This window comes from Vulpes lagopus, chromosome 5, assembly GCF_018345385.1.
Source record: "Vulpes lagopus strain Blue_001 chromosome 5, ASM1834538v1, whole genome shotgun sequence".
Taxonomy (NCBI): domain Eukaryota; kingdom Metazoa; phylum Chordata; class Mammalia; order Carnivora; family Canidae; genus Vulpes; species Vulpes lagopus.
This window is the reverse complement of record NC_054828.1, coordinates 131563286-131587279: the sequence shown is the minus strand read 5'-3', so window position 1 is coordinate 131587279 and position 23994 is coordinate 131563286. Positions and strand designations below refer to the sequence as shown.

The 23994-nt window shown below is 50.1% G+C and overlaps 1 protein-coding gene across 1 annotated transcript in view; it reads left to right on the top strand.

Moving 5' to 3' along the window:
- The window catches only part of DCDC2C (doublecortin domain containing 2C), a 107037-nt gene continuing 83043 nt past the window's right edge, over positions 1-23994 (top strand). The window contains exons 1-4 of the mRNA XM_041757027.1: positions 1-287; positions 8288-8339; positions 18446-18522; positions 23344-23472. Of these exons, the coding sequence (XP_041612961.1) occupies positions 1-287; positions 8288-8339; positions 18446-18522; positions 23344-23472 (545 nt within the window). The remainder of the gene's footprint in view (positions 288-8287; positions 8340-18445; positions 18523-23343; positions 23473-23994) is intronic.

Sequence of the window (23994 nt, the reverse complement as noted above, 5' to 3'; positions counted from 1 at the left end):
ATGGGGTGGCGCGGGCCGCCGGGGCTGGGGGACAGCGCGCCCGCCGAGGCCATCGTCGTGCACCGCAACGGGGACGCCTTCTTCGCGGGCCGGAGGTGCGTGCTGGGGCGGCGCCGCGCGGCCACGTTCGAGGCGCTGCTGGACCAGCGGACGGAGCAGGTGGCGGTGCCCTTCGGGGTGCGCCGCCTGTTCACGCCCACGCGCGGGCACCGGGTGCTGGAGCTGCAGGCGCTGCAGGCGGGCGGCGAGTACGTGGCGGCGGGCCGCGAGCCCTTCCAGAAGCTCGAGTGAGTGCGGCCCCCCCAGTCCCCGGCGCCCTCTGCGGTGACCCGCTGCCCCGGTGACCCTGGGGCCCACCTGCCGCCCCCGGTGCGCGCTGACCCCGCGAGGGCGCGAGCGTGGGGGCGCACCTGCCGCCCTGCTCTTGGTGCGCATTGACCCGGTGGCCGCGGGGCCCACCTGCCGCCCTCGGTGCGCGCTGACCCGGTGACCGTGGGGCCCACCTGCCGCCCTCGGTGCGCGCTGACCCGGCGGCCGCGGGGCCCACCTGCCGCCCTCGGTGCGCGCTGACCCGGCGGCCGCGGGGCCCACCTGCCGCCCTCGGTGCGCGCTGACCCGGCGGCCGCGGGGCCCACCTGCCGCCCTCGGTGCGCGCTGACCCGGTGACCGTGGGGCGCACCTGCCGCCCTCGGTGCGCGCTGACCCGGTGGCCGCGGGGCCCACCTGCCGCCCTCGGTGCGCGCTGACCCGGCGGCCGCGGGGCCCACCTGCCGCCCTCGGTGCGCGCTGACCCCGCGAGGGCGCGAGCGTGGGGGCGCACCTGCCGCCCTGCTCTTGGTGCGCATTGACCCGGTGGCCGCGGGGCCCACCTGCCGCCCTCGGTGCGCGCTGACCCGGTGGCCGCGGGGCCCACCTGCCGCCCTCGGTGCGCGCTGACCCGGTGGCCGCGGGGCCCACCTGCCGCCCTCGGTGCGCGCTGACCCGGTGGCCGTGGGGCGCACCTGTCGCCCTCCCTGAGCCTGACCCGCGGAGTGTGGGTGGCGCACCTGTCATCCTCCGTGCAGTGACCTGGCTAGAGCGCAGTAGCGTGAGGCACACCTGTCCCCTTCTGTACCTGGTGACTCCCCAGCGGACAGCACTCCTGTGCACACAGCCCGCTCCTCATGGTGGGCAGCGGTGAGGGCTGGGGTCCACCTGCCGGCAGCACCTGTGTTAGCATCAGAAAGGGCCTGGGGAAGAGGAGTGGGCGGGCAGTGGCCATGAGGGCAGGCCTCTCTGGAAAGGCGACTTTGGCTCAAAGATCTGGGGGGAGAAAGGGAGTTAGCCATGCGCAGAGCTGGGGAAGCAGGCTGGAAGGCGGGACTCCCACCTGGGTCACCCCCAAGTGGCTGCCCCAGGCTGCTGTGCTGCCCTTCTGGCCCGGCCTGGCCGCAGGAACGGCGTGTGATCCTGGGCCTCCAGCCGCGTCCCCTGCTAGGCTGGGCCGTCATCTCCAGAATCCCGGCACACCGCACGGTGCTGGCCACAGTACAGGCCTTGAATATCTGCGGAGAGCAAACGTATCTGCTGTTGAGATCAAGACAGCCAGCGGGAGGGATGTTAGCTGTCCCCGGCAGGTGGCCGTGTGTAAATGCCGGGGCCACTGCAGAAAGTCCTGATGGAAATTGGTCGGCCGTATTCAGCTTGTTAGTTGTACTGGATGGTGTCCACTCAAAATGTCAGTTTGATTCTCTTTGGCTTAGCCCGACCCTGGCACTACAATCCCCTTGAGATCTTATTGCATATGGAGGAACACAGCGTAGTTCCCTTTATTTTTATTTATTTATTTATTTATTTTTTTAGCGTAGTTCCCTTTAGACTCATACTTTTCTTCTCGAGAGTAATCTCCTTATAATATTTCTAAACTTTCTCAGCAACTGTCATTATACAAATGTCTTCGAAACCCAAAATTCAAGCTTGCGGTTCTCCAACAAGTACCTGTTGTTCACCTCTTCCGGTGGTGCAGAGTTGGGGTGCTGTAGAGGCTGGGAGCGCTTCATAGTTTATGGTTTAAGTAAAACTGTGTAAACACCACTCTGGAGCAAGAGAAGGCATGACTGGATTTGAAAACCTTCCACCTCCGTCCCCATCCTTTTCCCACAGGTGACCACCACTATTTTGGCCATTGAATCATCCTTTCATGATAATCAATCCTCAAAGGACAGAGTTTTCAATGTTTCATGTTTGTGTACTTTATGTAAATGTGATCAAATCGTATACAGTTCTCTGCTGGTTGCTTTTTCACCCGATAGTAGGCTGTGAGGTTCATCCGTGTCACTAGTGTGTAGCTGTAGGTCATTCACTTTTACTGCCATGCGTTCTTTGATTGACTAAAGTACCAGTTCACTTGTCCAATCTGTTGATGGTTGACTTGGGTTGTTCTAAATTTTATGCTGAAATAAATAAGGACAGTGTTGCAGACATTCTTTTGCGTGGCTGCTGGTGCACGTGGGCAAGACTCTCTCCAGGGGGGTGCAGTCGTGATCTACCGCGGCATAACCAACCACCCCAAGCATTTTGGCTCAAAACAGCTTTATTATCTCACAGTTTCTGTGGTCAGGAATTCAAGACCAGCTTAGCTGAGTGGCTCTGGCTCAGAGAGTCCCCTGAGGTTGTAATCAGCATGCTGGCTGCCGTCATCTGAAGGCCTGACTGGGGTGGGTGCTTCCAGGCTCGCTCCCAGGGCCGAGGCCGGAAGCTTCATTCTTGCTGTGGGAGCCCCTCCATAGGTGACTTAGCAGCTGGCTCTCCCTAGCACCGGGGATCTGGGACGGAGCCCGGCTGATGCTACAGTGTGTGTGTTGTTGCTGCTGCTTCTCTGTCATGCCGTCTTCTCTGTCTGCCTAGTTACCTCTGTGTGCTGGGCAGTACTTTCAAAACTTATTTGGGGAAATAATTTGAGGCCTAGGGTGATATGTCTTTGGCCAAAGTTGATTTTTTGTGTATTTGGGCCAGATAGCTGTCATCAACGGTTCTTGGTCACCTTAATACACCTTTAGAATGTAAGATCACTTGGGCCATCCTGAAGACTTGAAAACAAGGTGGCCCCCCCTCGGGTCCCAGTTCACAGAGAAAGGTAGTTCACAAGGAGCCCCAGCGCTCGTGTGCCCTGAGCAAGTGCTTCTGGCTGCTGGCCACAGAGCCTGTCAGGGACACGGTTCAGCCTCTCAGCCATCTGTCCACAGTTGAAGAGAAAGCTCTGGGATGAAGTGACGCCAGGTATTGGGCCCACATGTTTGGAATTCCTTTATTTCCTGGATCTTGGCCCAGTAATTCCTCATTATCCTTGTGAGATGTCTTATGTTTCAAGTAATTGTTTTCATTTTGTTCAATTTTATTAGTTTTTAGTGGACAGGTGGATCAGAGTTACTTAGTCCATGGTTCCCAGGGGTGGAAGCCTTGTCTCCCTCCTTCTTCATATACATTTTTATAGATGTCTGATTCTGTGGATGACAGTGTCCTTCAGTCCACAGAAGGTATTTTTTTTCTTTTCTTTTTCTTTTTTAAAGATATTATTTGAGAGAGAGACAGAGCGAGCGAGCTAGGGGAGTGGCAGAGGGAGAGAGAGAATCCCAAGCAGACTGCCTGCTGAGCGTGGAGCCCAACGTGGGGTTTGATCTCACCACTCTGAGGTCATGACCTGAGCCAAAACCAAGAGTTGGACGCTTAATGGACTGAGCCATCTAAGTGCCCCAGAAGGTACTTTTCTATTGACTTCTAACTTCAAGGTTGCAGATGAGAAATCAGTTCTCATAATTTACTTATTTGAAAGTAATATTTTATCTTTTATGACTGTTTTAAAAAATATATTTTTTGACCTCTGTACTGTGGTTTAAGCAATATGTCCAAGTGCAGATTGATCGAACCCTCTGGAGTCCGGTGTGGTGACTCATCAGCCACTGCGTCTTCAGAGGATGCCTCGTCTTCTCTCTGTGTTTCCTGCCTCGGAGTCGATGTGGATTGGCCTTTCTCACTGATGCTAAGCTCCAGGCATCTTCTTCTCTGTCCCGAATTTCTCTCTTTTATCTTTGTGCTGTTCTTTAGGTACTTTGTGCACATCAGTCTTTTGGCTGATTTTTCTGCTGTGTGTAAGATGTCATCAAACCAGTTCACTGAGTTTCAAATTTACTTACTTTTTCATTTCAAAAAATTCTACTAGAAAATCCTCGTTCTTTTTCAAATCACGTACGTCACTCTTTCGAGTTTCTCAGTCTTGCATGTACTTCCAGGCTTGCCTTTTATTGAAATGTTGTCCTCCTGTGGCTGTGTTGGAACCCGGTTTCTGTTATTTTTGTTGTTTTCTCTCAGTTGAGATAGTGATCTCCTTGTTAGTTTACTTTCTGCCTGTATGTGACTCCTTTTATATGGATTTTACCTGAGGAAATTCGTCCAGGACTGAGGCAAAGGTGAGGTTCTTTGGAGAGGGCATCTGTGCTCATCTGCGTGCTGCCAATACTGCCAGCCCCAGAGCACTCCGATTCAGTTAGTAACGTGAGATTTTCGGGACCACCAGATAGTGTAATTTTGTGAGCAAGCTGGCTTGTGATCTGAATTCTTAATGGCATCTGCAAAGATGCAAATTTAACATCCTGTTGATTTTGAAGGAAAATCTTAATCCACAGACATCCGAGTTGCTGAGAGGTATTGGACTAATGCCGTGACATTTTAGAGTCAAGTTCATTACAATGATAATCTTGTGTGTGGGAACTGCCTGCAAGAACGTATCCATAGAGATGTCTGATTTTGTGATGATTTTTTTCAGGTTGGTTATATGAATTTCCTCTGGAAATTCATGTTGAAACCTAATCTTCAGTGTAGGTGTTAGGAGGTGGGGCCTTTGGGAGGTGAATGGGTCATGACAGTGATCCGGCCATGAATGGGATTAGTGTCCTTGTAAAAGGGACCCCAGAGAACTTGCTGCCCTTGCTGCCAGGTGAGGACACAGCAGGAAGGCAGCCATCCCTGAACCAGGAAGAGGGCCCTCCCTGGGAACCGAACCACTCTGGCACCCTGATGTCTGCTGTTGAAGCCACGTGGTCTGGTGTCTTTGCTACCGTAGCCCAAGCGGACTTAGATACTGCGTACGCTGAATTCTGATTTCCTACCAGAACCCAGTATTCGGGTAGGAGAACATGTTGCTACAAAAATTGATTTTAAAATCCTTTTCAATGCATGTATAATGAAAAGTAATTAATTCCCCCACCCAACATTTCCTTGTAAAATCAATGTGTGTTTTATGTGTGAGCTGATGAGGAAGGAAGCTTGAGAAGCACGGGCCAACACGCCTGCAACATGCTCAGTACATTTTCCTCTTTCCTCTGTCCTGCGGGCCGAGGCATTTTCTAATCTCTATTAGATCCCTGATTTGGTAGGGAAACTCATAGTTTATTTGAAATGCTTTGGAAAAAAAAAAAAAAAGAAAAGCTTTGGACACGTGGCCGAAATATTGAGACTTTGAGGCATTTCTCTTCCCAAATCTCTTAACGGTTGTCATTAGTGTTTTCCGTGAGGGAGGCAGTGTGGTCCAGTTGGCCAACGGGGGGTGGGGAGGGCAGGTGGGGTTCTCCTGTGGCCTCGATTCCCTGCCATTATCCATATACCTTCAGTGCTGTACGTAGGTGGATGCTGTTTGCACGTGAAGTTCATCACGGAGACACATTTAAATTTCATTTTCTTCACTACTTTTTAGATCAATGAACTATGAAATCAGAATCCAGATTTTGGTGAATAAAGCTCTGACAAATTTTGGCTTGATTTCTGCTGGTATCAGTAAGCTAGCACTTGTTGGAATGTGTATTCTGTAATTACCGAGCCGCTGAGCAGTTAAAATTAATTTTCTCCAGCAAATAATCTTCTAATCGTGCCACCAGCCAATGAACTTTGCGGTGAAATCTGATGATGTATTAGCCATCCTGGGGCTCTGAGCATAAGAATGGCCGCAGAATGGTACATTGAAAATCTGCATAGAATCCAGTCAGTATTCAAACAGTTCCTACATTTTCTGGAATGAATTAATTTGAGGTGAAGAACATAAGTTTTCCTTCTATAAAACAAAATATCATAGGCTAGTAATTGCATTAAAAAAAAGTCTAGTAAAACCTAGAATTCATGGTTTCTTTTGTGGAGAAAGCCATATTCACAAAAAAATGTAAATCAGGGCATTGTGTGTGTGTGTGTGTGTGTGTGTCTGTGTACGTGTCCATGCACGTACGGAGGAGACGCCATAGGATTTGGATTACACCAGAAATTTCCTGTTTGCCATATGAGTTTGCTGTTGAGATTTGAAATGAAAGAGCCTTAAATTACACTGTCATAGTTCGCCTGCACCCAAACATTACTCCTGTCTCCCTGCCTCCCGCTTGTACCCTGAGGATAGTGGGTGTCAGGAAAAGAGTATCAAAAATGTGGACTCAGGGACAGAGGCCTGCGCTGAATTGAACCCTGGTTGTTCCTATCTCAGCATTTAGCCAATTAAATGACCTTGCTGAGGGCCCACGTCCTCATCGATAAAATGGGGTTAGTTCATAGCCAATGTGGTGCTGTTAAAATTTAGTGAATGCCTGGCTTGATCCTAATAGGCGGCTTCTTCCTTTCCTTTTTCTCTGGAAGCAGCAAGGAAGGATATTGCACATTAACGTCCAGTCTCTGCTCAAAGGCCTGCTCCCCTCTCTCCAGCCCCAAAGAAACCCACGCCCCACCAAGCTCTTCTCCGAGCACCAGCCTGATGATTCCAGTTCACTGCACCTCTGAGGAATTATCTGTTCTCTCTTTCTGTGGTATTTGTGTGTTCTTTGGAATCCAGCTTCGAAACAATAGGCAGCATTTGTGCTTTTGTAGGATTTTTTATGCCTTAGTTTTTCTGCATTTATTTTTACTTTTAAAAAAAAGATGGATTTATTTTAGAGACAGAGGAGAGGGAGAGAGTGAGCATGTGTGGGAGGGGTAGAGGGGAGGGAGTCCCAAGCAGGCTCTATGAAGAGCATGGAGCCCCATGTGGGGCTTGATCCCATGACCCTGAGATCACCACTCAAGCCAAAACCAATTGTTGGACACCCACCGACTGCACCACCCAGGCGCCCCAGGCACTTATTTTTACTTTTTGTTTCCACTTAATGATAGAATAAGTTGTCCCATTTGGGGATTAGTGTTCATAGTCAAACATGGAATTTGGAGGGTGAAAACTGGAAGCAGAGCTCAGAGGAGGCTGCAAGCAGTGGTGGTAAGCCAGAGATCTGGGCGGCCACGTGTAGCTTGGGTCCCATGGGTTTCAAAGCTGTGAGTTGGCTGGGACGTTTTATAGCAAGGGTGTTCATGTAATAGCACGACATTTTAGTTTTATTGAAAAAAAAATAGAGGATTTGATCGTTCAAAAGGACAGTGTTTTTAGTTGTCTGCATTTCCATGTGAAAACAGTGTCCTGGAGCAATGAGCTCTGCTCAGCTCAGATGGGAAGTGGGCTTGCACTCACCACAGTCCCCAGCATTCCCTAATGCTGCCCTGTGTAAGCCTCGTCATTACCTGCCTGGCCTCTGTAGGCATCTGGCTCGTGACTCCCTGACTCGACTGAATACTTAATTCCCTTTTCCTTCCAGCTGCCAACTCTTGGTCCATACCTGTCTGAATATTGCTAAAACTGTTGACAACAACACCAATCTCAGATATGTATTTTTTTTTTAAATCAGAAAGAGACTTTAAAAGATATAATTAAAATTAAGGTGTTTATTATCATGAAAAAATATGTGTCCTATTTTTGAGGCATATTGGAGAGCTCTCTGGAAGTTCTCACATAGGTGTTATGCTGGTGACTCTTCTTGGTGTTCAGTTTTGGCAGAATGGGGACAACGATATAATTCTGTGTGATGGGTGGTGGTGGTGGTGCAGGTGATGAGCTGCACAGGAGGGATGCTGGGTGAGCTCACTTCTGGGCCCTTTGGTGACCTGGTAAATAAGGAGGTTGAGTGAGATGATTGATACAGTTCCTTTTGGATTATTAAGGATATGGGAAGGAAAGAGTGTCACTCAGGAGGCAGTTTCCCGTGGGTGGTGCCAATGGCAGCTGCTGTGTGACATGGTCCTGCGGTGACCTTGCTGTTGGGTGTCAACATCCCACATGCTCCTCTTGACTCTAGTTTTAAGTTGCTGTGGAGTCGCATATGGGAATGGCAAAAAGGAGTCCTCTCTTGAAGAGGCTCCCGTCTTCCACTTCGATACTTACCTTCTAATTAGGTTTTTCTTTCTTCTTTTACAGTTATATTCATATAGTGCCCAGAAAACCTACAAAGATGAGAAAGTTGAAGGAAGTAAGTATTCACTGCTAATTATTAAAGATGGGATAAATGGGGTGATCTGGGAAAATGTCGAGTGTCGGTATTGAATCATGTCAGTTGTACAAAATCAGCGTTTTGTAGGCGATGCCCATAGGGGCATGCTGCTCTCAAAGCCCGAATCCATCGTACAAGCTTGTCATACTCATCAAAGCACTTCGTAACATGATGGAAGTCAGTAAAAATACTCTAAGACCGTGGTTAGGAAGACCGTCATCTTTGAGACACACTTGTGCAATTATTTATTGAAAGTCTTCACTTTTGTTTTGGGGGGATTTGGAAAGACAGGCGTCAGGAAAGGCTATTTTAAGTTACATCACTTAAAGTTGAAGCTAATTATCATGCTAAATTTAAAGATTTGCCCCAGTTTTCGACATTGTTGTGCCTGACAGACTTTTGAAAGGTCTACAGGGTGGGAGCTTTCCATCACTCTGTTCACATCACCTGATTCTTAGCAAAAAAAAAAAAACATTTAATAAGTATAAAAGAGATCCACTTTTTAAAATAAGCAACAGAAATTGCTAGGTTTTAAGCAAGATATCCTGTTGGTATTTAGAATGTAATATGGTTTTTATTTATTTTTTAAACATAGACTTGTCATTTTGTTGGGTATTCAGAGGTGAGATTTCAAGAGTATTTACTTCTCTCAGTGGTAGTTTTGGTATTTTGAATTTTCTGCTCTGTGAACTGGTGTGACGGCTGCATGGTGAGACATGTATCATGTACCAGGAAGACATCCATGCTGGTCCCCTCCCTCTGCAGTTTAAAGAAGCAGGGCTTCGGTGTGCCCTGGAATCTGCGCCCGAGGTCCAGTAAAGGGCAGCCTAGGAGCTCCAGCACAGGTCTCAAGCATGAGCCCTCAGAAGCTTTGAGCTGTTTCCTTAGGGTCTGCATTGCAAGGCACGTGATGAATCAAGTCATATTTGTCATGTACCCACCCTAAACTGTGACTTGCCGGGGCAGTGGGCAACTTTCCAACAAGAAACACTCCTAGCAGTGACAGAAGTTCAGGGCCACCTGAATAAAGAGGGTGGGAGGTGCTGTGTGATTCTTCTTCCCCCCCCCTTCTTCTTCTTCTTCTTCTTCTTCTTCTTCTTCTTCTTCTTCTTCTTCTTCTTCTTCATAGATTTTATCTATTGATTTGAGAGAGAGAGTGAGAGTCAGAGAGAGCACGAGTGGTGGGAGAAGTCACTGAAAGCAGATTGTGTTATTGTTGTTGGATATGTAAATTCTGTCTTGGTGGGAGTGTAGTATTTTCAGGGACGTGTATCTGTGGTGTAGCCAACCTCGAATGAGCTTTGACTGAAGGAAGATTTGGTCCAAGAAATCTGTTCCTATGAGTGGACCCTAAAGATAGCCTGAAATTAAGATCTGGGTCCTTCTGTCCCATACGAAGATGGAGGGTCAGAATCACAGGGCTGAGGTTTGTAGGTCATACCGGTGGACGACCCTCTCTTGCTATTCTCTACTGCTCACTTAAACTACTTACCCTACCCCCTTTTGGTCATCTCTGATTACTTTTTTAAAACAATATTTTTAAAATTTATTTGAGAGAGAGAGAGAGAGAGGAGAGAGAGAGAGAGAGATTGTGACCAAGATAGCATAAACAGGGAGGAGAGGGAGAAGCAGACTCCCCACTGAGCAGGGAGCCTGACGTGGGGCTTGATCCCAGGACCTGAGCTGAAGGCATACACTTAACTGACTGAGCCACCTGGGTGCCCCCATATCTGATTACTTACTATTACTTAATACACCATGTCTTTGTGTTTATTGGGGTCATACCCATAATTCTGGGGATAACATAATAATGAGCTAAAAGACTAGTCTTTTATTGATTGGACACCTGCCACATTGGACACCTGCTAAGAAAGTCAGCTGCAGCGGCTCCAATCACAGTAGACGCTGTCCTTCCCATGCCCTCCAGCCCAGCCCTGGAAGAGCAGGGAGGAGGAGAAGGCTGAAGGCGGACAAGATAAAACACGGTGCCCACTGTGGCTGGGCCAGGCCTGTGCGTGGGATGTAGGACTCAGATTTAAATTAGAATTGGCAGGCCTTCTTCTGTGTCTGCTGGGATGATCATGTGGCTTTTCATTTTTTGTTTGTTAATATTATTGATACATTGATTGATTTTCAGATATTAAGCCAACCTTGCATTCCTGAGACAGACCCCACTCGTGAAATATTGCCCTCTTTATGCATTGTTGGGTTTTATTTGCTAAACTTTTGTTTGGAATTTTTGCGTCTATGTTCACGGAGGGATGCTGGTCTGTAGCTTTTTATTCTCGTAATGTCTCTCTCTAGCTTTGGTATCATTTCTTCCTTAAATGTTTGATAGAAGTTATCAGTGGAGCCAACTGGGCCTGGAGTTGTCTTTGTGGGAAGGTTTTTAACTACAAATCCAGCTGCCGCACTGGATATAGGGCTCCTAGGGTTGTCTGTTTCTTCTTGAGTGAACTTTGCTAGTTTGTCTCTTTTGCCTTGTCCATTTCATTTTAGTTGTTGAATTTATTAGCATGAAGTCATTTCCCTTTTATTTTTTAAAATATTTATTTATCTACTTGAGAGAGAAAGATGGAGAGTGGGCATGTGGGAGCAGGAGGAGGGGCAGAGAGAGAGAGAGGGAGAAGCAGACTCCTTGCTGAATGTGGAGCTGCATGCGGGGCTCCATCCCATGACCCTGAGATCATGGCCTGAGCCGAAACCAAGAGTTGGAGCTTTACTGACTGAGCCCCCAGGTGCCCCATGAAGTTGTTAATAATGTTCTTTTATCATGTTAACATCTGTGGGATCCCATGATGTGACCTTCCTCATGCCTACCATTCCTGGTCATTTGTGTCTTCTCTCCATTGTCCGGATGATACTGTCTACAGTTTTATCAATCTTAACAATCTTGAAGAACCAATGATTGGTTTTATTGGTTTTCTCAATTTCTTCTCTCTGCTTTCTATTTCATTGGTTCTGCTCTGAACTTTCTCCTGTGTTGTTGGGTAGGGAGCCATGCTTCTGTGTGGGGTGACTTCCTTGCACCCTCACTTCCTTTCTGAGCCCATCGCTCTCCTCTCATGCTCCCCCCAAGTGCCCTTCCCTCCCAGGGCTCAGGCCTTCATGGATGGTTTCTGTGTCTTTGTCACAGGAGGGAGTGACTTTCTTTCTCTGCCATGTGATGCATTTGCATTTTTGTCAGAGATACTGTGGAGACAGCGTCTTGGCCCAACGATGGAGATTTAAAAAAATTTTTTTATTGGAGTTCAATTTGCCAACATATAGCATATTACCCAGTGCTCATCCCATCAAGCGCCCCCCTCAGTGCCCGTCACCCAGTCACCCCTACCCCCCACCCACCTCCCCTTCCACCACCCCTCGTTTGTTTCCCAGAGTTAGGAGTCTCTCATGTGCTGTCTCCCTCACTGATATTTCCCACTCATTTTCTCTCTTTTCCCCTTTATTCCCTTTCACTCTTTTGTATATTCCCCAAATGAATAAGACCGTATACTGTTTGTCCTTCTCTGATTGACTTCACTCAGCATCATTCCCTCTAGTTATGATGGAGATTTCTGTTGTGGTGTCAGGCGGAGGAGGGGAGTGACTGGCTTGGGTGTGACCTGGGTGTGACTTGGTGTTGACCTGCTTGCTTGCCTCCTCCTCCCCTGTCCGCCGACTGCTGGGTGGACCTGCTTTTCCCAGCCTCGCCATGGAAGCTGATGCGGGTAACTTCCTCCTCCATTGGCTGGCATTTGTCAGCAGCTTCATTATTTCTTCTAACCCTCGTTGTGAACATAGGAGCAGACTTAACCACCTCTGACCCTGGGGATACTGGTGAAGTATAAATGTGCTGTCCTGTGCTCACTCTGCTTTCGTTCTTTTCTTCTCTGCTTCTGTTTGCATTTTTCCTAATCCTCCACCCCCTTAGTCTCCCTCTTGTTTCTTCCTTTTTGGTTATTTTATTCATACTCCATCATTTGAGACTCTATGGTGATGTAGACGGTTGACACCAGGCCTGTCAGAGTGGTTGGTCTCATGTGTTACTATTTTATTTTTTCCAAAAGGAGTCATTGAAGGATGTTCTCTAAATGTTGAGCTTACCCCATGGATGCTCGCTGGGTGATTGCTTGCTTTGCATACTGTGGCCCCCTCTGTTTGAAGAAGAGGCCTGAGGTTGCCGAGGTGGGATGAAGAGAGCGGGTGAGAGAGATGCTGGTGTACGAGGGGCAGCTGGCAGTAAAAATAGTTTGGAGAAGATAAAGCATCTTACAACATGAAGAAATAAATCATCAAACCAGTAGGATTTGAAATATAGGAGTAGTTAGGTGGGAAACACTGTTGCTCTTGGTAAGATGAGGCAACAAGATGAGGCAACCCCCGGCCCGCTGCCTAGCAAGAGGCCCCAGGTGAGTTAGGAGCTCAGTGGACAGTGGTTGCTGTTGTCGTTGTTCGGCTGCAGAGCGGGGGCTGTCGTCGGGGCAGGAGCTCTCGCGTCAGCTGCTCTGAACTACCTGGCTGATTCCAGGCGAGTGGCTGGTCTCCAGGCCTCCCCAGAGAGCTGGGAATGCCGGCCTGGCCCATCCTCAGCCCTGCCACTCCTCTAGCTCTGCGACTTCCACTCAAGGCTCATGATCATCCAGCGCAGCCGCTGTCGTGGAGGGCACGCGGGAACCCAGACAGGGACCTGCCCTCCTGTGCCATCGTCATGGAGAAACCCCCAGGGAGGTCTGGGTGGCGTCCCTGCGGCCCTCTCCACATGCCGGGGGTGGGGGCAATCCCAACTTTTAGAATCATGATAGAACTCTACACGGTACATGGTATCAGCTGCGGCAATTATAAAACCCCAGTCATGGTTCTTCTGTTTTATTGAATGTAAAAAAAACCTCAACATTTTCCAAAAAAGGGAAATAAAAATTCATCATCATCATGACCAAGAAGGCCAAGAACCTATTTCTCCAGCCATGGTTTATTTTTAGAAAAGATTTTTTTTTATTTATTTAAGATTGAGAGAGCGAGAGATGGAGAGAGAGAGTGTGAGCAGGGGGGAGGGGAGAGGGAGAAGCAGACTCCCCATTGAGCAGGGAGCCTGACACTCCATCCCAGGACCCCGGCGTGGCAGACGCTTCACCGACTGAGTCCCCCCGTGTCTTAGACACACCTGCCTGGTCTCCCCCTCTAGCGCCCACATGGTAAAAGCCGGGGGAGGGCTGCAGAGGTGCCGAGGGCTTGCCCAGATTAGCCACATTTCTACAGGCAATGGTGCCAGGGTGGGGGAAGTGTGATTCCCCACCTGCTTGCCTTTCCCACCCCGCACCTCGCTGCTCCAGAATGGCTAACCTATGATGATTCTTGGACGTTTTTGGAAAGAGTTTAAGCTGATTTTTTGGTTTTTGTCTGTTTTGGACTCAGAGGATCTCAGAACGAGAACTGAAGTGCCTTCGGAGGTGGCCCAGGGTGACCTTTTCCTTAATGGACAGAATGAGCAAAGGAGAGCCCACTGCTGTACCTTCCGTGGGGTTTCTGTGACCTGTGGCCATTGTGTGTCCCTTTACAAGTATATCTGTTTGGGCCCTTAGGCTAAGCAAAGGGCCACTTGTCAAGTGGTGTAGGGGCCTCTCTGTTACTCCAGCTTGCACAGCACACGCTCCAGACCCTGATGAGCACCGTTCACTAATTATGAGACTCTCCCCGTGATGTGGGTACGTAATGGGGTCTTTCCTTGGTGCTAGACTCTCTTGGGTCTTTTTTGTTTGAGGTCTTGCACCTCAAACAGGCTGTGAGGATGTTCACTGAGGGTAGTCGGAGCAGCTGGATGAGGTGCCAAGAGCAGAGACTTGGGAGGCTAACAGCAAGAACAGCCGCCACCACCACCCCACCGCCACAGCTGCTCCCAGCTGAGCTCCTAACGCATTCCTGGCGTTTTGCTGAGCGCCCCACAATTGCACCTTCTCATCTCCTGTCACACATCCTGAAAGCAGACCTTACACGACAGGCACCACTTCCGTCTGCATTCGCACGCGAGGACACAGGTGCACAGCCCGTTCAAGGTTATCAAAATCGAAGGTGATGGAGCCAGTGTCCGAATCACGGATGAGTCAGACTCAGGACACAGCCTCCTAAGTGCCCCGCTGGCAGAGGTTCAAATCCCCAGTTTGCTAAAATCTACGATAAAATATTTTTTTTGATGGCTTATTACGGCCAGGACGCTTCGCGACGGTGTGTTCTTGGTGAAGATTCTTAGCAGCTTGGGTTGTTTACACGCCGGTGTTTGGCCTGGTTATTTTGAGGGTGAGGTGTGGATGCAACTCCTGCCGCGGAGCAGGCCTCAGTAAGCCAGAGCCGGAAATACACCTGCGGTGACCTGAAGGCTCTTCTGGCGTCGGCGTGGATTTGGTTTAATTACCTCGGACAGTTGGTTAAGGAGCCGCAAAGCCCACTGAGCCCTTCAGCCTCTCAGGGCAGATGGGTGACACGATCTCTGAAGCTGTCATCACCGCCAGACAGTTACAGAAAGCCACATGAGCTTTCTTAGGGGATTATATGCAGTTCAGAGGAAAAAAAAAATCCAGAATCGTGTATTTAATTGCTGGGGTTATTTAATTAGGCAGGTGATAGCAGGGTTAATGAATCATTAACACATAAAAAACCAATTAGCTCATTGTTTCCATAATTTGAGGCGATGGAGCAGAAAGGTGTTTCTTAGGGTGGTTGTACCTTAATAGAATTTTGCAGACAATAATTTCTGTTGTTTTGTTTTTAAACTAGGTCAGTAAATTCATGGTAGCTATTGATGCTCGAGGCTTTGATGGTGCTGCTATCAGCAGGCAGGTGGATATAATCTAGATGGTGCGACATGGCTCTAGGTCTCCAATGACCTTGCGTTTTCTGGATTCTTCCTGGAGGAGCAGGGCTGTTTATCACTTGCCGTGACAGCGTCTATTCATCCAGTCACGGCGGCCTTCTCCAACTCCTCCTGTGGGCCGCTCGCTCTTCGGGCTCTGGGGGTCCCTTGTCCACGTGATAGTCGAGAGCTCTGCTTCTCGGGAGGCTTGCAGCCTGTAAGGAGGAATCGATAATAGGTAAATAAATAAGCACAAACATTAAGACAGTATTAAATGCTGTGGTGGAAATGAATCTAGGGCGTGACTGGTCCCGAGGGCCTCTCTGAGGAGCTGCTTCCAAAGTGACCTCCTCGTGCAGGGAAGAGCGAGGTGTGCAGACCCAGGAGAACGTTCCAGGCTCAAGGTCTTGATGTTCAAGAGCCACAGGAGTGCATGCGGGGCTGTGGTGTGGGGAGGCCGGGAGGGGAGGGGGCGCCGTGGGCGAGTGGCCATCGCCACCACAGGGGCTGAGTCACAGGGTGACCACGCTGACTGCTGTGTCCAAGGGCGGCTCTGCCCCGTGTGGGGAGGGGGTGAGGGTGGGGTGCGAGGACAGCCGCCTGGCCCTGGCCGGCACGGTAGGGGCAGGGACGGCGAGCACCGCGGGGGGGAGGCAGGGGGGAGGCGGAGATGTGCTAAGTGCTAATGGTTTAGCTGCTGGGCTGTAAGGAGCAGGGGACTCCCCAGTGTCTCCCAGGTTCTGGGGTGGAGCAAACGGGTTGGGCTGGGGCCGCTTTCAGAGATGGGGAAGTGGGGGCACGAGCAGCTGGCTGTGGGTCAGACCAGCATTCTCTCGGGGCCTCAGTGAGATGCAGATGCCCAGGGGCTGTGTCTCTCCGTCCCACCACCTCTCTGCATCTCTCTCCGTCTTGCCATCCCTCTGCATCTCTCTCCGTCCTGCCACCTCTCTGCGTCTCTAATGTGTTGGGAGACTCGGGTTCACTGCATGGGGAGTTATCACTACGGGGCAGGTGTGGTGTCGCGCGTCTTCTGTTATCTCACAGGCCCCTGCGAGCTGTGTTGTCCCCCCTGCAGACAGGACTGGACTCAGCTCAGGGCTCCATCGGCCCCGCAGGCTTGCAGGGGCAGGGCGAGGCGGGCTGGATGTGCTCTGCCGTCCGGGCCTCTCAGGCAGCCCTCCCTCCTGACTCGGTGGTTCAAGCCACAGCAGGTGCTGGACGGGCCTTCTCCTCAGTCACCTCGCCGTGACTTGTCCTTCTGACCCTTCTCCACTCCGCCCGGTGGGCCCACTGCTCCTTGGGGCCTCAGAAGACCCAGAATGGCACATTCTCCTCCTCTTTAAAAAACAGTGCCGGGGAGAGCAGGAGATGCCCAAACTTTGTCGCTCCTGTTAATGGTCCGTGCAGCTCGCTGGTCCCTCTCATGGTGAACCCGGAGGACGCGGGTTGGTGTTATTCTTGGCAAAGGAGCTTTGTAGGTGACTTTGACACACGTGGGGTAACTCAGGAGAGCTGCCCCAACGTCACAGGTCTGGGTGGTCTGTGTGTGCGCGAGCGGGGCAGCCTGGCAGGACTAGGGAGTGGGGGCAGACAGGGCGACCAGGCAGGCAGGGTCAGGGGGAGACAGGGTGGTCAGGTAGGCAGGGTGGGGGGAGACAGGGCATCCAGGCAGGTGGGCTGGGGTGGGGGGAGACAGGGCGGCCAGGCAGGCGGGGTGGGGGGATCCAGCTGTGGGCCCGGGTGGTTGGCCTCTGCCCTCCCTGCTGGAGCAGGGCCCTGAGCGCTGTTGCCCACCTCGGGCAAAGCCTCTCCCAGCTGTGGGCCTGGCAGGGAGAGGAGCTCAGGGAGGCAGCACGCTCGGGGCAGAGATGAGGCTCAGGAGCGGGGGAATGAGGGAGGGGTGTGTGGTCTGACCCCAGTCCCAGCCCCAGGCCTGCAGCTAACCGAGTGACTTGTCCCCTGCTGTGAGCTGCATGGTGGGCCTGGGTCACACCACTTGAGACGGGTGAGGGAGGGGCAGCAGCAGGTGTGCAGGTGCAGCAGTGCCGGGGGCGGGGCTCCATGTAGGCCTCTGGGGAGGTGGGGCTCCAGGTCAGGCCTTTGGTGGCCTTGGTGTGAGGAAGGGCGGCTCGCGCATCTCAGCCAGGAGCTCATTGTGCAGTGGGGCCACCTTACAGGGACAGCAGCGTGTGGCCTGGGCAACATACTCATTAGAGGGTGTCATTAGAGGGTGCTTGGTGGAATGGGTTTAGCGCTGGCACAGAGCGGCTGTGCTGTGCGTGGTACGTGGGCTCTGAGCTGGCAGGAGCCTGACCAAAGGCCCTGTGCTGCCGGGGTCCTGCGTGGAGCAGTGGAATGAGGTGGGTGCACTCGAGGAGAGGCAATGTGGGGGCCTCGTGTGCCCAGGGAGGCTTTTGGGCTATGGAGGGCTGGAGGGTGATGAGGCCCCAAGCCCTCCAGCTGGGTGGGCTGGGTGACAGGGAAGGAACACAGCTGGGACGACTTTCAGGGGTGCTGATGGAGAAGCCTCGAGAAGCTCCGGGGCTGCGCGGGGCCATGGGCTCCGTCCCCCAGTGCGCCAGGGGCACAATCCCCTCCTCTTGCTTTTCCGGACTCTCTTAAAGGAGAAGACCGTGAGGAAGAGAGGTTCTGCTTGTCCGCGGCAGGGCTCCCATCCTTGTCGCCCGGGAGCGTCTAGGCCCCGGTGGGCATGAAGCTGAAGGTGAATGAGGCCCCAGGGGCGGCTCAGCCCCTTAGGTTGGAGTCTCAGGAAAGGGAAGAGAAGCATCGGGGAGCCCGGGGAGGCTCTCACCACCTGGCAGGACATTTAGCTCGACCCCCGTGGCCTGACTCAGAAACCTCAGTCGTTCTTGGTGCCCACAGTTTGCCTGAGCCACATACCTGGGGAGCCCACCTGACACCTACCTGGTGATGAGCTGCTGGGCGCCCCTTAGCACGCTGGTGGGTGTGTCTCCCCCGACCTCCCGTGACCGCTCCAGCCCACCGTGCTCTGCACCTGCGCATGGGACCTTCACCCCCCACTGGAGTCCACAGCCACTGACCCCCGTCCCCGTCACCTGGCCTGGCTGGGTGGGAGTCCCGTTCTGCTCCCAGCAGGGAATCCGGCCTCCCCGGAGCCCATCCTGGGGCCTCCCTGCCTTCACTTAGGTTTCGGGCCGTGCTCTGCAGGTCATTGGTATTTACCAGGTGTTCGCCAGTTTGAACTGAAGTCTCAGGCCTGCTTTTTTCTTTTTTTCAGATCAAACCAGTGGTACATTGTGATATGATTGTGCCGTCCAGGTGGCAGACATTTCACCGTACATCCCGACACGTTAAGTGAGTAAGGTCTTGTGGATGAGAAATCACGACTGCTGTAGCTCCTTAAAGATAAGTGTTCGAGCTACAGGGACTCGCCTTCACCCCTTCACCCCTCCCGCCTTCACCCCTCTCCCCCTCCCCTCCTCCTCCTCTCCCTCTCTCTGGCCGGGACACCTGTATGATTCAGCCTTTCAGGTGCTACGTATCCTTTCTTCTCTTGAACCCTGATTTTGGAAAAACGATCCAATGCCGTGCTGTCCAACAGTTTACATGGAGGTGGAAACCCAAGGGCTTCATGCAGACAATTTGGTCTTAGGGTTTATTTATTTGGTTTTCAATCCAGCAGTTGCAGCTGCTGGGTGTTGAAAGGACACTCACGCGTGGCTTCCCCACCCTGAGCTCTTGCTGGCAGAGCCCTGGGGTTACAGGGAGTCCTGCTCCCATGCTGCTCGGTGTGCAGTTGTCCAGAGTGATGGAGGCCACGTTCTGGGCCCGTCTGCCTTACGTTTTAGGGTGGGACAAAGAACATACTTGACTCAACAAATCATTGGCTCAAATCCTGCCTTTTTTTTTTTTTTTTTTAAAGATTTTATCTATTGATTCATGAGAGACACAGACAGAAACAGGCTCCATATGGGACACGATCCCAGGACTCCAGGATCATGCCCTGGGCTGAAGGCAGGTGCTAAACCGCTGAGCCACCCAGGGATCCCTCAAATCCTACTTTTATTTTACTGTCTTTGTGAATGGCACACACCTGGTCTCCCTGAACTGGCTCCCTTGCTTGTAAAACGGGACTCCCGAGCCACGTGGCAAGGTGTGCTGAGGGCTCCCTGGTGACCTGTCCAAAAGGCCCACGCTGCCGGTCCCAGCTCTGACGCTCCCCAGCTGGCAGTTGTCTCCAAATCCTCCTCGTATTGTGATATTTTAATTTTAATCCATAATATTTTACAGATTAAAGTCTCTGGTGTTGAGGTGGGCATAGGTCCCTCCCTTATACCATGTTCTGCTCCCAGTGGACAGAATTTCAGCAAGAGGCAGGGGCTCTCCATGTCCGGGTGACACTAGCAGGGGCGTCCAGTCCTGGCCGCCGTCAGCATCTGCCACATTCCTGACCCGGTGCCCTTCACGCTTGCCCTGACCGTCGGGGGGCTGGGGACCCATTGGATGGAAAGCTCTTGCTACATAGACTCCTCAGAGCCCAGACTGGGAAGTGGAGGGATGTGGGAAACGTGACCTGTTGATTAGTCAAATTTGGCATCTTTCATCTCTCTTCAGAGCCTCCACGATCAAATACCTTTCCTTGCTCATGTGCAGGGCACACACGTCAACAGCCAGGCCTTTCCATTGTGCCTTCTGCAAGTCTGAGAGCTGATTTGAAGGGATGAGAGGCACAGTGTTTCCGAATTTTGTGAAAGACCTCTGTTTCTGAAGAATGTATAGAAATCTCAGGGGACAGGATTGGCTTATGGTCCTTCCTGGCAAAGAAGCATATTGCTAAAGCTATATATATATATATATTTTTTTTTTTCTGGCATGAGCCAAGACATCAGTGATTCTCACTTATTTTGATGGACATTTTTCTGTTACCACTTACACTTGCTCCATGCAGACCATGTACGCATGTACTCCATGCATTATATTGGTGTGCCAGAAATTCCACTAGATGGACCCAAATATCCATTGAAACACAGTGTCTTGTCTACAAAGACCTGATCATTTTTGCTTGGAGACCTTGTAACTATAAAAACAAGCAAACAAAATAGTTAAGATGGGTTCCAGAGGCTTCTCTCATCCTCATGGGTGGGGTGGTGGGGTGATGGGGTTGGGGTGGCTGATTGACCATGTGCGGGATTTGGAGGGAGAGCCCCATGCTCCCCTGTCTGGGTCTCCTCAGAATTGAGCTGGTCCAGGCGATATATATTTGAAGTGGAGGTTGAGGCTCGATTTATGTCCTTCGGCCACTAAGCAAGCTGTGTAACCTGGTACATGTTGGGTCATTGTAATCACCATCACAGGCACCTGACTGAAGTCCGTTCCTAGATCCATGTGGTATTTCCTATTCGAAAAAAATTAGGGACGCCTGGGTGGCTCAGCGGTTAAGTGTCTGCTTTCCGGCTCAGGGTGTGATGCTGGAGTCCCGGGATCGAGTCCCACATTGGGCTCCCAGCATGGAGCCTGCTTCTCCCTCTGCCTGTGTCTCTGCCTCTCTCTCTGTGTCTCTCATGAATAAATAAATAAAGTATTAAAAAAAGAATTAAAATATTTCCTATTTTAATAATTTAAAATATGTCCTCAGAATATTTAAAATATTTCCTATTAAACATTAATGAGCACCATTGGCGGTACATTAACTATAGTTTTATGCCTTTAACTTCTCTTATTTCAGTTATTTTTGAAAATCAATGATTTTTTGTGACCAGAGCAACCCATGCCCGCGGTAAATAAATATATAGTTTTAAAAGGTATACATTAAAAGTAAGCGTTCCTCCCACTTTATATCCCTATATCTCTAGTGACTTCCCCAGAGGCAACCACTGCTAGCCCTTCTGGAGGGTCCTTGGAGCACAGGCTCCCAGGTACACACTTTGGCAAACATAATATCCTACAAATACTGTTGTGCAGCCTCCTTTTATTTCACCACATAGTGTATTTTGGAGATGGTTCCTTATGAGCACACATGGATAAGCTGTGCTTAAAAAAAAAAAAAGCAAAAAAAAAAAAAAAAAGGGCTACATAGTTTCCCAAAATTTGGATGTGCTCTAATCTAATGGTGCTGGGCTTTTGCCATGTGCCGGGGCTCCTGCCCACCTGTTACCTTTCCATCACCTGCGTTCCTGGGAAACCGTTCTTGGGTGTTCCAGTGGGGTTGGTCGGTCAGCCATCCAGCTGCCTGGAATGCCAGGTGGCCGGCGGACGGTCTGATGCTTGAATTGAGCTGAAGAATAACAGCTCAACCAGCAAACTTTGGGCGATGTGTTTAGTCCAGCATGCCCTCTGAACTTGTGATTTCCTAATTTATAAATTGGAGATAACAGTTCTTTCCCTTTTTTTTGGTCTTTTAAAATTAAAATATTCATATGGGTAGCTTTCCCCATGTTTACATGCTTATAAATAAATGTGAGAACCTAGAAAAGCGTAAAGAGTGAAATAAAAATCCCTCATCCTACGCTTCAGACAACCACTATTAGCTGGAGGGACACTTACTTTTCCTGTTCTCTTTGTATCTCCTGTTGTGCATTTTTTTTATGACATTAATTATATTTGACCATTTGCCCTGTAAATATAAATTCTGCATAAACAATTTTAAACGGATGCATAAGTGATTATTGTATGGCTGGGCCACAATTTATTTAACCATTGCTCAGTTCCTGGACCTAGAGGTTGTTTTTATGTTTTTGTTTCTATAAATAATCCTGTGGGAAACACCTTTACATGTAAATCTGTTTCATTTCCATGCATTGGATTTTGTGAAATGGAAAGAATGGGTCAATGGTTATTAATCCCATGTATCGCCTCAGTCTATGTGACCAGCTGCGCCTGAGGAAGATCGTGACACTCTGAGCAGCGCTGCTGTATGTGTCTGTGTGTCTGTCTGCTGGGGCTGCCACAGTTTGGGGGGGACACAATTCAGTTCATAAGAGTGCCCATTACCCCACGCTCAGGATAAACATGTATGTTAAATATCCTTGAAAATTTAGATGAAAACCCAACATGACCTTGTTTAAACACTTGTTTCATTATTAGTAATCTGTGTTTGTAAAGACTTTTGGAATAAAGCACTTAGGAAAACCAATAGATGGAACAGGGTAGCAAATATTTATTATTTGGAGTGATAGCGCATAAGTGCATTGTGATATGACTCGCACAGAACATTGTTTTCTAGGGTTTATTTTGGGGCAATATTTTACCCATGGAAGGAGATGGTCTCTGCATTGATTGGAAGCCCCTTACCACAGAGCATTAGAAAAGAAAACAGATTCTCTGTATTTTCTCACAAACATATTCAAGTTTAGATTTGCTCTAAAAAGAAAAAGAGATGTATTCATCCAATTTTAAGTTATTTGCATTACAGGAAAAACGGCAACAAAACAACAGTAACCATAAATAATAATGTAAAAAATTGAAAGCTGGAATCGTAAAATCGAGCTCCTTAAGGTTAAATACTATTCATTGCTTTTAGACTTAAAGAAACAAGGCTCGTATTTTACCTTATTTTAGTAGGAGTCACAAGAGTCTGAAACTGTTGCCAAGTGACTTGGACCAGGTGTCACAGCCTCATTAACGGGAGAACCTTGCCATGTGGTCTCTCCCCTCTTCTGACCCCCCGCTTCCCCCCAACACAGAAGAAAAATAAACCCGCTGGGACCTCGGCGAAGCTGCCTTAAAACTGCACGAGTGAAATCAGTTGCTTTATTATCTTTTCGGAGGATTGCACATTATTTCCTCTGGGACACTATCTTGGCTCCATGGGAAGGGACAGTAACTGCATTTTTAAAGTCAGAATTCCCCCTTTATTTGCCAAATGGGCACAATTTTCTTCCAGTTTACTCACCATAGTGGAGGCATGTTATTTAAAAAGTGGAGTTTCGTTCTGTTCTCATGGGCACTTGATTGTGAAAAGAGGTTTCCCTGCGGTATTGCTGTGTCGCCGGGCCTTCAGCATCGAGCCGCTTGGTGACGGTCCCCGGCGGGCCAGGCCGTGTGTCCGAGGGCCGCCTGGTGCGGTGCGTGCCCCTCCTAGTTCTGTAATGAGGGGTCCTTCTTGGAATTTCCAGTGTTTTGCCCTCAAGTGTAAGGTGGTAATGAATGCTTTTTTTTTTTTTTCCATTCTTACAGTGTTTTCACAAATGGAAGACTATTTATCCCACCTGTAAAGATTATCATACCCAAGTTCACTCTGACCGAATGGAACAGCGTGCTGGCCACGATTGGGGAAAAAGTCTTCCCTCTAGGAGGCGTGCGAAAGTAAGGCTCCGGCACCCGTGGGAGACCCGATCCCAGCGCGGGAATGTCTGGCCTGGACCAGCAAGGCCTGCGATGCGACATTGTTAACTCTGAGTCTGATTCTTTGGGGGAGACAGTATTTCCTGTCTTTTTACCACACTTATTTTTAACCAGTTTATTCCATTTTTCATTCAACATAGTTTATTGAACATCTGACATGTGCTAGATGCAGTGAATTTGGTGAATGAGGCCATGGGGATGGGGAGAGGAGGGGTGGCCAGTGGTGGGGTAGATGGGGGGGGACAGAGGTGAGGTGGCCGTGGGGACAGGGAGAGGTGGGACAGAATGGGGACAGAGGTGAGGTGGCCTTGGGGACAAGAAGAGGTGGATGGATAGAGGGGGGTTGGAGTGGGGACAGAGGTGAGGTGGACATGGGGACAGGGAGAGGTGGGTGGATAGAGGGGGTATGGCCATGGGGATGGGGAGAGGTGAGGTGGCCAATGGTGGGGTAGACAGAGGGGGGACAGAGGTGAGGTGGCCATG